This window comes from Trematomus bernacchii, unplaced genomic scaffold (assembly GCF_902827165.1).
Source record: "Trematomus bernacchii unplaced genomic scaffold, fTreBer1.1, whole genome shotgun sequence".
Taxonomy (NCBI): domain Eukaryota; kingdom Metazoa; phylum Chordata; class Actinopteri; order Perciformes; family Nototheniidae; genus Trematomus; species Trematomus bernacchii.
Genome location: NW_022988043.1, coordinates 4,316,673 through 4,331,361, shown reverse-complemented (window position 1 = coordinate 4,331,361; position 14,689 = coordinate 4,316,673). Strand labels below are relative to the sequence as shown.

Below are 14,689 nucleotides of genomic sequence, written 5' to 3'. Positions count from 1 at the left end.
AAAACCCTTAACGAAGAATGCGTTTTACCCTCGGGTCAATCTGGATGTTTTGTTTTACGGGGGGAAGAGCACGACTGGGCCGGGTGAATTCTGCTTCATGAATTAATAAGAGCAGTTAATGACCCATGACAGATAGGGCTTGTCCCAGCAGCTCCATTGGTGCTCATCCAGTCCCTGCCCCCTGTGTGTGGGAGAAAGGGCCTTTTACAATTTCACATTATGGGATGAGACGGGTCTTTGAGTTAATAGCTGAAACATGACTTTCTCTGCGGCTTTATCAATGGCCCTACAAAAGAGAGTAGATCAACAGTTGAGTTCACATTTGTTGCACTGCACACACTGAAATGTGTCACAGGTTGTTGAGAGTGTCCTTTTAACTGTGAATCATTAGGGGTTTTATCTTACAGGGCCCAGAGCCAAACGGATCCCTGTGTGCTGGTGGTGACTTCTCACTCATGTATGGAAGATGATAGTATACACAGAGGCTTACTTTCAGCCACATACCAGCAACAGTGGGAGAATGTGAATGGAGTGCATAAAAGAGTGTTTATTCCTGTTTGTTTATGCAAGTGTGTCTCAAGCCAGAGCAAGAGGCATGCATCCTCTGTCCAAACGCTCCCAGAGACGCACAGCAGGAAGGCCCAGTTTCCACTGCCATGTTTTATGCCAGCGTCCTCACACCTCCAAAATCAGTAAAACAGTGCAAGTGGAGTAGAATAAAAAGTGATTTATATCCCCAGGCCAGGAGCGGCAAAGCAGGCCCCGTGCCAGCTGCCTTCGCTCTTTGGCTCCTCTGTGTCAGACCGATCTCACACAGTGCTGGTCTGGGGTTTACCACCAAGACTTTGTGAGCACTCTTCATTGATTAGAGGAACCTACAGATGGGGGATTAAACCAACTTGCTTAAAACTTAGGATCAAAGGGGATTTACAATCAATATGCTGTTCCATGTTAATGACAGAGTGGAAAATATAACTCATGGATTTTCATCGACTAAGAGAAGCTGCTCTGATCATATTGAACCATCACATAAAGTGACCGCTCTCTTATATAAAGCCACATTATATTATATGCTATCCGTTAGACGCAGCCCATAAGCTATTTAATCAAATTGATCATTACATAACCAACTGAGTGGGCTACTGCCATCCGAGCTCCATCTTCCTTAGGCGCTGCTCTCCGGTCTCTGTGGAAGATACTTTGTGGATGATGAGTATACAGTGAAATACAACTCCTGCGTGATCATCTGAGTATCATCTGACGGCCACAGTAGGCTACTGTAAACTAAATGTAAAAAATCTCAGAGCAGCAGGAAATCTAAAAAGCTCCACTGTCTGAGGAAATTGGGGGTCACAGCAGATAAAAAAAAAAAGTTCTGCTAAGTTATTCGTGGCTGTTTTCTTTTCAGTGAGAGCTGTTTGGATTTGCCCTTATTAATGTCAGCTGACATATTGACATAAGGTGAGCAGGTTTAATAGCAGAGTATACTTTAGATCGATGTGTCTTAGCAGATGAGGGGTGTGGAGGTGAATTATTTTTGTTTAAATGTAACCTGAACCCAGCTGCTCTGACGAGGTGTGTGTGTGTGTGTGTGTGTGTGTGTGTGTGTGTGTGTGTGTGTGTGTGTGTGTGTGTGTGTGTGTGTGTGTGTGTGTGTGTGTGTGTGTGTGTGTGTGTGTGTGTGTGTGTCCATTCACAACTCTTGCTGGCAGCAGTTGCAGATTCCAAGCCAGGGGAGCGAACGTCATCGGCTGTCGAAGTGAATGAGAGTAAGGGGGGAAAACTGAATTTGCTGCGTCCAGATGCCTCTCTTGAATCACTGTAGCAGAGCCGGGGTATTTAGTTTGGGCTACTCGACTGAATTCCACTCTGATGCCTGCTGGCTTTTGCGTTTGGGCTGTCATGTTTTTGGAGATTCTGTTGCGCAAGTAAAAGTCACATTTGGTGTAAAATTCAGTACAAGGAAGCGATTCATCCAGTACAACCAGTACGTTATAAGATGTCTCCAAGGTAAATGACCGGAGCAGTGACGGATTAGTTTATTTCCAGGTAACCAAGATGCTATAGGGGCATGGCAGCTGTTGTTTTCATTTTTTTTCAAGCTCATCCTTTCTAGAGCTGTGAAACTGGGTTTGTCCTCAAAGAATCATGCAAAAGCATTTCTGTAAGTCTTGTGCTTACCAGATATGTGTTCATAAGTTTCTTGGAGGTTAGTAATTAATAAATAAAAAAATAAAAAATGTACTCAACTAAAGAAATCTAACTAGGAGCCAAAACGACCGGTGAATCCAATAAGAGAGGGCAGCCCTGATCAAAGATTCAAATAATGTCACCAGATTGAGAGTCAGACTTGTTGAAAGAATGGTTTTGGAAGAATATGATCCTCTATAGTGATTTAGCTTATAGAATAATGTATTGAAAGATTTAAAGGCCTTGTATTTGTATTTATATTTACGTTGAAGATGAGAGTTGGAGTGGAATTTAGAGTAACAGAAAGTTGTCAAAAAATTGCTTTACAAAGGATCTGCAACTATTTGGATAGGTGTTTAATTTTTTTCTAAACGTATTTACTCAGTGATAGTGACGTTGAAATCATGCAACCATGGTGTCGTTTGCTTATAGCCAAACGTGAGCTCTTCTTTAGGCAATAGCATTCAGCTTTGAGCATCCAGTAACAGTATAGTTAATTGGAGAAGATTGTTGTTGGTTTTCCTGCATGTTCTCTACTAAAATCCAAAATCCCGGGAACAATCCTTTTTTTTTCAGGAACTTTTTTTCAAGAGGATGTTGTGATTAGTGCAACAAATCACAGGTCAACTGATCAGTTACTACAAGAAGCTAAGCATGATACAAGATGACAGGAGATAAAAGGCATGAGGTATTTGTCTGAGCAAGCGAGTTGTGTGGGCTCTGAACAGTGGATTCGAGCTCCTGCTGCAAGGGGGTGGGGAGTGGGAGTTGGGATGGTGTTGCTCCATCATGTGATGCCACTGCAAGTCTCAGCAAGCTTGGGGAGCTCCTGCTGATGTGTTGGATAACCTAGAAACTGCAACCATGTCCAAGACACACAACACAGGTCTTTGTTTTCCCGTCAGCCAATGGTAATGTTAGTATTAGTATGAATATTATATAGAAGACTCTCTCACACACACTTTCTCTCCCACTTCCACACAAACCGAAACACTTGCCAAGAGTGCTCCTCCCTCAGGAAACCTCTGAAAGAACCGAGCCATGACATAATGCCGTCAACTTTTGTTGGCCTCAGAGCCGTATGGAAGGGAGAGTAAAATGTACGAGGGGGGGGAATCAGCCTATCCGTTCCTCACTGGCTCCTTCTGATGGGATGGAAGCGAGGGATAGTAAAAGAAAACCTGTGATGAAAGTCTGCAAATAGCCGCGGGGCTGGTTGTGTATACAGTCTATGGTTGTGTTCCACTCTTACACATCTCATATTCAGCACTTTTCTCAGACATGATTCACTTTGATTGTTAAAGCGACAGTTGTGTGTTTTTTATGTTTTCACTTCCTGGCATCTGTGCTTTAGGAGCACTTAGCCTGCAACATTAGACCCCACAGAGTTGAGTTTACTGGCAGTCAGGGTTACTGGTAGGTTAACTGGTTATACCAGTGAAAAAAAAACCCATGCAAGTGGCAGCCATTTGTGCTTCCCGCAGGATGAACAGGTACAAATAATAATTGTAATAATCCCCTTGAAATGTTTCCTTGCACCATCATCGTCTCTACATTTTATTCTGTCCAACCGCATATGACCAAAAAAGGAAAGACCCTTTTTTATATTTCTGGACCAATTTTGTTTGTTTCTGAACTGTACAAGTAACTGAACAAAATAATTATTTCATGCTGAGATTTTTTCAATTCAGTTTTTTTGGTGTGAACTCTTCAGAATCGATGAAAATGTGTTTGAATGTGTTTTCCTTGGCTCCCCATGTTCAGTTAAAGATGGAGAAATAATCCAAAGAAGAAGCAGAGATACCCATTTCTCCATCGACAACACGCCACAAGGCTCGCTGTGTTTTGAGTAGGAGTGTGACTCATTTTTTCTTGAGTAGAAAAATTCAGCTCTCTGGCTCTTACTATCTCTATTGTTATTGCTGATTCTACCCACACATACAGTATACATAACTCAGCTGGATGCAACAAGTTCACGCCTGTTCTCCGGGGGTTGTCGAGTGGAATTCTGGGAAATATAGGAGATAATTATCCAAAGTAGAAGTAGACAAGGTGGGCTGAGGGAAAGTGGATGCAGAAAAAAATGTGAATTTTATCAACTTGTCACTGAAGTACTCCAGGAATGCACTGAGCAGCCAAACCGATGATATCCTTTTTCCCCATGTCAGACATACAAGGAGTACTCACTTGTGCAGCATTTTATAATTTCTTGATGCATAAGCAGCCAAGATGTGCTTCCTGTGCTCTGTATTGCTGCCATAGTTTTTAATGGATCATCCAATGAATATTTGATGTGCATTAATCGTGGATTCATCAATACTGTAGCTTATGGAGCTTCCTCCCTCATGTCTCCTGCTGTATAAGGAGCTACCATGCACTTTTTCAACACATCCATGCAAACTAATAAACGCACACACAATATGGTCAGACATAGAGCTTGAAGTGACATTTGATCACCCATAAAATATGAATTTGTATCCTGTTAATATTTTTTAAGCACAGGATGTAATCATATATGTATGAGATTCTACTATAAACACACATGGGCCATTGTAGGTTACCTATGGGAAATGTTTGCCTGGGGATTTTTTATTGTAAAAGCAAATACGTCTCGGACAGCACCTGATCTTCCTTAAAGCTTGCCGTGAGTTTGCAATAATAGGGAAAATACACTAATATGCAGCAGATTAAGTCCATGAAGGCCCGATTAACCGGTAAATGTATTAAATAATTTAAAAGGGCAGCTTTCACTCTGCAGTTTATATCTCCACAAACATTTTAGTACCCTTTTATTTATTTTTATTTTGGAGTGATGTTGCCATAACAGGGGCAAAAAGAACATGAAATGTCAACATAGGAGCAAGACGAGGGACAAGCATTATCATGAAGAGAGTGTGTGTGTGTTTGAGGACAAAAGGAATTAGAAAACAGCGAGGGAGTTTACTGACAGTGCAATGCAATCACTTTAACCCTATCTCTGAGATGGGTTTTTAGTGCCTGCATGTACACACACCATCTCTCCCATGTTCAATAATATCTATCCACACACAGTGTGTGTGTTCCATCAGTTTGATAAGTTGGACCTCTTGTTTTCATTGGAAGCACTTTCCTCGATGTTTGCTCACTTGTGATGTAACTGGAGAGTTTCACTCGGAGAGAGAGGAAATAAAATCACCCCTCACAAAGATTAAAGATTACAATGCCATTAAGTTTCGCCTCATCAAAAACATTTATGGAGGTGAACAAACACACTGACACTGTGCCAGAGCGTATAGGAGCGTCCCATTATGGTTAGCTTCACGTGGACTATGCTCTGTCCTCCTGAATCTTTATGGGTGAGCAAACAGCATGTATTACCCAGCGTGCCCTGGGCTGTGTGGTGCTTTGATCGCACAGCCATGGTAGGTTATATAATTTCAGTCTATTGAATGTTTATCTCCCCTTTCACATTCCATATTTAATTTATTTATAGAACAGGAAACGTGTGGCACATGACTTTGTCTCAGACAGGAAATGCATGCCTTCTGCTGCCTTTGTGAGATTTGTTGCACTTGCATTCAAGTTGTCACACTGATTACCTTTCGACACATGGTTGCACACGCAGACACACACACACTCGCAGCATTTCTCAAAGTGTGGGGCACGCCCCACTGGTGGGGCGCAGAGATGTGATAGGTGCGTCGCGAATAGACGCGATGAACGGGAGATTATTATTATTATTTTAATACATTTTTTGGACCTCAGACCGGAATCGAACCTGGGTCCTCGCGGGCAGTAGTGGACTATTACAGCCGGAGACTCGCAACGGCGGTGGACTTTCACAGCGCCGCTGCGCCGGACCCGCCAGAGCAGCCCAGCGGCGGGTGTTTGCGGCGGCGGATGCGGTACCGGCGGATGCAGTACCGGCGCAGCGGCGCTGTGAAAGTCCACGGCCCACCTATGCCAGAGCCAGCGGCCCACCGAAGGCAGCAGCCCACCAACGGCAGCGGCCCACCGGGAAAAGTCCCGAATCTCCCGATAGCCAATCCGAGCCTGCTCACACACACACAACTGAAACCAAAATCATTTACAGACATATGTAAAAATCTCTCATACACACATGTGAAACGCTCTCACACACACACAACAGCGTTGCAGTCGGGAAGAAAAGCAATGTGGAGTGGCACCTGACCACTTCATAAGGAGTTTAACCGTGACACTTTTCGAAATCCCGTTTGTGTGCCCCCACTTTATAAATAGGCCTATGTTTATTTTATTTTTTTAACGCAAGCAGTCATCGCCACGGAGGAGCACACAGCCTCTGTGAGCGAGCGAGACAGAGAGAGCTAGAGAGAGCACACCTTTATCTATTTAATATAGTCTAGTTGTAAAAAATAAAGTAAGAAATCATTCCAATGTGTAGGCTACTATAGGACAGTAACAAAAAAAAACTGTTTAAAAGGGGAGTGATTAGTAAAATATGCATAAATAAAAAGAAAGAATGCTAACTAGGTAACATAAGATAAGAATAAACAAGTTTAAATTAGTTATTGGTTGTGATCATATTCTAAAGATGTTTGGATTATTGAAAAGTATACAGCTCCCTTTCATATGAGTGTTGAGAGCTGTATCCATAAATTCATTTTGTGCTCAAAGTGCACCAGATTGATGCTTTTAACTTCAACATTTAAAAAAAAAAGATCTTCCCGGGGGAGCATGCCCCCGGACCCCCCTAGAGGAGGTGAGGTCCACCTCCAAATAAAGCAGGTTAAAATAATTAAATTGCATACATTTTCTTTTAGTAAACACTGAAAACGGGTCCCACAGACCCAAACAGCACACAAAGGTTAAAGGTAAGCATATAATAAAAATAATAATAATAATAATGTTAAAATGTGCTAAATATATACAATGCAAAAAACAAAAAAAAGAGGAGTAAAAGTAGCTCACGACTTGTTTTATTTTTTGAAAGTAGCTCTCATCCTAAAAAAGGTTGGAAACCCCTGTTATAGAACGATACATTTGACCATTTTAAGCTTGGCCTACCATTGTATTGGAGCGATGAGGAACAAGGCCCACCTGTTCAAAGTGGGGAATGACAGGAAAAGTTTGAGAACCACTGCTCTAGTGACAACTGTCACAGCTCACCAGCTCTGAGGTCATGGACCGGTTTGACCACCTCGGTTTATATCAACACGTTGCTCCTGCCCTTGGGTGGGTTGCTATTTATAGCCATAATTGTTACAAGGACATAAAGACGGGGATAATAGTTGTGTATTGTTGTCTTAAAGCTTTGTGCAAATGCAGCCGTGAGCAAAATCGCAAACACATAGCGTGTGTCGAAATAAATCTTTAAAGAATGGACATGTGCCAAGTGAAAAAATGTTAAATGAAGTTAATTAAACTGAATTTAATTAATTGATTTAATAAGCATTGTTTACTTTTATGTGCACATGATTAACGATTAAGTGTGCTATTCTGATTGACTAATAATCTACCTATTATACTTATTATGTACAATTAGTGCTACTAAAGATGTACCAAAATACATTTTTGTGTACTTGACAACATTCAGATGCTCTTAAATAAAGTACATCTTAATCCTTTTTTATACTAAAGCTGAAATAAAAAAATAATGTCTTACTCTGAAATGTTATTTAATCCACTCTTCATATAACTATTTCTTTACATATGATATTTATGAAATATATTTAAAATGCAAGTTAATCTAAAGTAATTGAAATCCTTAAAATGTTCAGAATATAACTAATTACACTTAATTGTGCTTTAATAATTATTCTGATTATCTGAATGATTATTATCATTAGCATATGCACATTCTTAGTCCAACAAACATAGCTCATTATTACTTTTTGATGCCTTGGTTTATGTCTACTTCACAATTTGATATACCTTGTGTAGCTTTTATGCTTAATGCAGCTACGTTTTAAAAGTCAAGATAGATGCAGGTGTTGTTTTGTCACTCAGGATACAGCTGTGCATTATACTGCCAATATAATCTCTTTTTTATTGTCTATGACTGATTTTGAGTTTATGACCCCTCATCAAACATGTGACCTGCCTCCAGCAGACAGAAGAATAGTCTAGTGTTTCCAGATAAAAGGTATACGTCACAGATGTTTGCTTTGAGAGCGTTAGCGGATGTAAAAATTGGATCATGCTGTTATTAAACGCGATAATGAGGAATACGTGGACATCGAGGCTTGTTGGTAATACGGCAGCTGGACAGAGAGCGACCGACATGACATCATGGTGGAAAAGGGCAACAAAGAGCTTCTTCCTGCTATAGTCCTCCCCTTCTGCTCAGGTCAGGGCAGCGTTTCCCTCAGCTTCCTGTGGCACACAGACCACACACAAACACACACTTGCTACTGTTAAACTAAACCTGAGGCTTACCCTAAAATGTCCTCCTTTCAATACCAAGTTTTTTACATGTGGAGATAAAAGTGGATGATGCCACTTCTTACTGAGGCATCAACATATCGGGTTGAATCAATGAAAAGCTTAACCTCGTACAGGATTTATTATTGTGATGTTGGCTATACTGCAATAGCCTGTAGAGGTTTATATATAATATTATGCAGAAGTGAGACCGAGTCCTTACAAGTTGTTTTATAAATCACAAGTCCTAAGTCTTTGCATTTAAGGTGTTTACATTGAGTTCTCCAGGCCTAAACAATTGTATCTCTTTCTTAAATATTGGGCCCAAATGTGATTGGATCCATTCTTCTTTTCACACTTTTATTTTTAAGTCACGAGTCATTTTGTCAACACAACTTCAAAATCATGTTAGTTAGTTAGTCCATGCCTCTGATGTAAAGTAAATGATCTTCAATCTTTTATTAGCTCTATGGAAATGTATGATATCCAAGCAACTCTACTTCTGGCTTTGTTTTGCAAGAGATGGAAATCTAGCGTACAATTTATATAGATGTTGCATGGGATAAAAAAAAATGGAAACAGCATGCCATTGAGACTGTTGTGCCCTAAGGCTTGAACATCTGATTGTTGTGTGTTTACCACGCGTGTTTTGCATACACAAAAACACCAGGCTTTACCTGCAGCTCTAATGCAAATTAATACCAAGCATTTAACAGTTGGACATTGTGGGCATTTGTATCACCGTCTGGTGGTTGGCTTCACTGTTGGTACCTCGCTGACCACCACAGTGTGACTCAAGTGCGAGGCCGACATTTAACACTTCAGACAAAGGAGGTGATGTGAGAATGAGCGATAATCAGAAAGGGATAATCAGTTGTTTGTGAACAAGAAAGAGATTTAAGGTTGGCACACGGAGATGTGTGTGAAGTGTCACAGAAATCTAGCAAAATCTCACTTTTTGCACAGTGTAGGTGTGGAGAATAGCACGTAATATTCACAGGGCTCCTCTCTGCCAGCGCTCACACATCAAATTATGTTGCAGATGTTGTTGTTACATGTGTGCCAGATGCACAGCGTGAGCTTCAGGATGTGGTTTCTTCCACAGCAGATCTAACTGTACGTCTGGAGGGACAGTGCGAGTGGAGGTGTTTTAAACCTCAGAGTGTGAGTGTGAGAACTACACAATGGTTTATGTCCTAGATTATTTTGTGTGTGAACGCTTTATGAATATAACCTCACAGCTAAGCAGGGTCGTTTTTGTATGTGTGGATAGACGCAGCCTGCAGAACTGCTGGAGTCGATTAAATTAAGCATGAGGACGTTACTAACGAGAGGTCACAGTAGAAACAGTGTGTGTATACACACACACTCAAACACAGATGTTCGGGATGCCGGTAACCCCCTGGTGTCCTGCCAGAAGGATGTCGTTCCCTCTCTGACCTTATTTTTGCTTCCCTTGACATGCCTTCATGATGTCAGAGCTGCTAAGCAGAAACATAAATAAAGGGCGGCGACCACACTGCCCTCATGGAACAAATTAGAACGACAAGTTCCTGTGTGCAGCGGACCCACAGCGCAGAGCATATTTCTACTCATGTGTAAGTGACGGACCAAGAGAGAATGAGAACCGTCTAATAGAAAAAGAAAAGCATGGTGGAGCGAATACAAGAGAGTTTATGGACAACATTTAAGAGTTTTTTCAACTTTAAAAGCCACGTTTTATTCAAAATTAACCCAGATCTGCACATAAAACACTTATGAGTAGAGATTCTTCTCCTGCAGCTCCATATCAAGATGTTATAATCCCAGTGTTTCCTTTCATTTTGATTTTTACAATCCTTCCCCTAAACTTCCCCCCAGACCTAGTTTGTTACATCCCGCCCAAATATTTCCCCTTCAGCAAGCAGATACACAACAGCTGAGGGCCACCAACAATGCAGAAGTAATTTATGCAGAACTAATTTGAACTGATTAAGGGTTGTATTTGACATCACAGAAGCCAAAAGACACTGAGGCTGCACAGGAAGTTGCATCCAGATTGATGAATCTCTCATGTGTAGATAAATAATTCATGCATGATATTTGCATATTTGTGAGAGCAGTTGGGTGTGTTCAGATACTCAGGTCTTTGTTCCCAACAGGACTCTGCTGTTACTCAGATTTGCTCGTGGAGGAAATAGTTTGATACAGCCGGACGTATAAACATGATGACAGGGGTGCTGGTGAGAGATTGCTGACCAGTTTAGATATTTGTATTTACACAAAATGTCCCACACCCGAACTCTCTTTTATTTCACACACTGTGAATAATGACATTATGGTTTCAACATCTTCACTGACTTTTTGCATGAAATATGATGTGTCGTGAGAGAAATTACAAGATAAGACAGCAGAAAAAAACACTTCCTGCTACTTTTGTACTCTAGAGTTTGCTCTAATCTTTGAACTATTGGAAAATGGTATCACTGTGTCAAAAAGCCATAGTATTCATTACATTGTTTTAGAAGTTAAAAAAGAAGTGGACCATCTATTGCTATGTTTATGTGCCTATAAAGCTGTAACCTCGCGACCTTATTCAACCCTAAAACAAAGGGTGTTTAAGAGTCTGAAGCGGTAAACAAGGTCGGTCATGGGCTGGCAGTGATGATGTAGAGGTGACAGTGATAGAAAATTCCCACAGGGAAAATTACAAAAAAGCTGGAATACGGGAAAGACAAATAAAAAGGGCGAGGAAAATAAAAATAAATAGGTTTTGAGGGCAGTGAGATGGAAAGTAAAAAGGAAACGATAAGAACAAAAGAGGAACTAGATTATTTGTGCTTGTCTCAGCATTGTGTCAAAGTTGAATGCCTGGGTGGAGCGCAGATGTTTGGTACAATTATTTGACATGGTGTTGACCCTTCACAGGAAATCTATGCCATTTGGTGGACACTTTTATCCACAACGCCTTACAGTAGCATTCATTTTTAGCATGGTGGCCCCGCAGGGAATGACCTTCTACTGTCACTGTACTGTTAGCAGACATCAAGTTTCTTTTTAAAGTGGATTAAAATATTGGACCACACCACAAAGTTGAGCATTACTTTACATATTAACTGTTTTCAGAGAACAACTGGTGCTTGAATAAGGAAGTGTGCCTGTTTATAGCTTGTTTGGTCTACAGTAGTGTTGATGAGGAGCAGGTGCTCAGAGTTAATGATTCTCTTGGGTTATTAATACATTCATGCTCTGTGTTTGTCCGTGGTGATACTACTACCAGTCTTGTCAGCTGTGGTGAGGATGTGGGTCCTTTATCTACAAACATATCCAGCCTAGTGTAATATGAGGCCATAAAAACAATTTATTTATGGGTTTTATGGATAAAAAAGAATGGTTGAAAAAGTGTGTACTTAAGCGGCAATTGTGGCTAACTAGCTTACTGCCTATACAAGTACTAGGCAATTCAGTTAGCTGATAAGCTAGTTAGCAGTAAGCTAGCCTACTGCCTACAGTAGTAAGCAAGCATTATTTTATTTCCAAAGCAAAAGAGCCCCTGCATTGAGTGTATTATTCTTTAGATCTACTTAGGCAGTTACACAAAGCCCCATTCAGGACTGGCACACCTACTGTGTGGTAGCCGAGCTGTTCTTTGATGATATTATATCAGAGTTTTATTGCTAATGTTCTTAGTGAGTAAGGAAGTGGTCCAGCTTAATCGTCACTGTACAATACTTTGCCATTTACTTTAATAATTTTACTCCACTCGTAACCTGAAATACAGTATACAAATAGAAATATAACACATATAAAGTTGTTAACTTTGCCACTGACCACCAACATTGTAAACTGCCTATGAGCCCTGCTAAATTGTATGTGTTTATAGTAACTGGTGGGGTTGGGCTAACACCTGGTTGGTGGGTTTTTTCATCCTCAGGTCGAGTTTGTATTCCATATTGATTAATGTATGCAGCCTGTGGCTCTAGTATAGGAATATTTTATTTAGCATTGTGATTATTTGAAGACTGAAAAAGACTGTATAATTTCTCAAATCAATGCTTATATTTATCGAGAATAATGTTTTACATCTACCTGTACATTTGATGAAAATACAACATCATAATATATTATATCACAAAATGAATAGCCTTGAAAGTATGTATGTATTTTTTTTTATCTTAGGTGGCAAAAGATGCCAGAGGGAATTTAGAGAAAAAGGAAACATACCTTCTGGTTCATGACACTGTTGTTGAAATAGTTACAATCCACCATGTTATTCTTAAATCTTCCCATTGTTGCATGTAATATAGTTCAATTTAAGTTCAAGTAAGTGTAACATCATCACAACAGCAGAGTGAGAAAAGGATTAAGGCAGTAAAGCAGGGGGATTGATGGGAAAACTGCAAAAGCTTTCACTGAGAGGCTTCAACATGACGTAGTCTGTCTCACATTCCTGCGTTATTACTTAAATATGTCTGCTTGTCATTGTTTCCCTGCTCTCCTGCTTTCAATATAGCTTATAAAAGCAGGCCACACTTGCAAAGATTGGTAAAAGGAAAACCCTGTTAGTTCATTAGAGCAGTCTTTGCATATTAAGAAAAACATGAAACTGAATCGCACATTATGTAAGGCGCAGCAAGCTGAAGTAGATTAAAAACAGATAAATTAGTTCTCACAGTTGTGTTACAACTGCACAAGAGAAGAAAAAGGGGTGGTTTTAACATGGTTTGTATTGGAAATGTTGACCTGACGAGTTTAAGGCATGATAAATAGCATTCAAGGTTGACAGCACAGCTAATTTCCTCCCAAAAAAAAACGTACGATCTGGATGTAAGTGATTTTTGTTCATGGTGCAGTGTTACATTGCTGCAGGAAGCTGATCATCATTATTCAGAGATGTGGAATCCAGCCTGGCAAGATTTGGGTTCTGATGGGAACTGAGCTGGTCAGAATAAGCTGTCTGTATCACACACACACACACACACACACACACACACACACACACACACACACACACACACACACACACACACACACACACACACACACACACACACACACACACACACACACACACACACTGCTCAACTTTCAGAAACACTACTGAGTGAGAAAGAAAGTCAGCAGAGAGAGGAGAGTTATATACACTCTGAGACTATCATTTCATTCCGCCCACACACAACCCCTCTCCTTTTAGCCTTTAGGGTTCAATTTTCTCCTCACTGAATAAAAAATACACGTTGACAACTTTATGAAGTCCTTTCATTACCACATTTTCACCTCTTGTTGTTCTCTGTCCCCACAGGTGGAGGAGGAAAGCGGAAAGGGAGGAGCAAAAAATGGAGGGAGATCCTTCGCTTCCCACATATAAGCCAGTGCACTGAGCTAGGAATCTCCATCGGTACGTGTTTGTGTGCTAACTTTGTTTGAAGAGAGTGGCTGCAGTTCTTTAGTCTTTTCTGCCTAGGAAGCTTCGTAAGTGAGTTACATGATCCAGACATTTCTAAGTGGCAGCCATTATAGGAGATGGTCAAATTCTGTAAGGAAAGGAGCTTCACCACTTCTCTTATTATCTCCTTTAGCATAGAATACACTGGACTTTCCTTTGTGAAAGTAAAGGAGATAATGCTGTCCCCCAGAGTATTGAAGCTTCACTACAGACCCATGCCAATAACATTCGCTAGGATAATTACAAACAGGGGTGGAAAGTAACAAAGTACATTTACTTATGTACTGTACTTAAGAACAAGGTACTTGTACTTTATTTGACTGTTTCCATTTATGCTACTATATAATTCAACTCCACTCCTATTTGAAAGCAAGTGTTGTACTTTTTACTCCTTTCAATTTATTTTAATGAATTAGTTACTAGTTACCTTTCAGGTGTTCATATTATTAATTTAAAAGATTGAAATTAAATTATGGATTATGATTTGGTATACCTGGCAGTATACAACAAGTAATTAAAGTTATCTCCCCCCTTACCAGCTGCAATAATAATATGATTTAATTATTAATGTATCACAAATTATAATCTAGTGATATAATATATTATTTATAAAAGTGGCCATTCTACATAATTAGTTAAGTATATTCTGATTTTAATACTTTTGTACCTAATTTAGAAATGGTTGAATACAGA

The 14,689-nt window shown here is 40.1% G+C and overlaps 1 protein-coding gene across 1 annotated transcript in view; it reads left to right on the top strand.

The window, feature by feature from the left end:
- Nucleotides 1–14,689, top strand: part of grk5l (G protein-coupled receptor kinase 5 like) — a 29,645-nt gene that overhangs the window by 1,542 nt on the left and 13,414 nt on the right. The window contains exon 2 of the mRNA XM_034118665.1: nucleotides 13,853–13,948. Coding sequence (XP_033974556.1) covers nucleotides 13,853–13,948 — 96 coding nt within the window. The remainder of the gene's footprint in view (nucleotides 1–13,852; nucleotides 13,949–14,689) is intronic.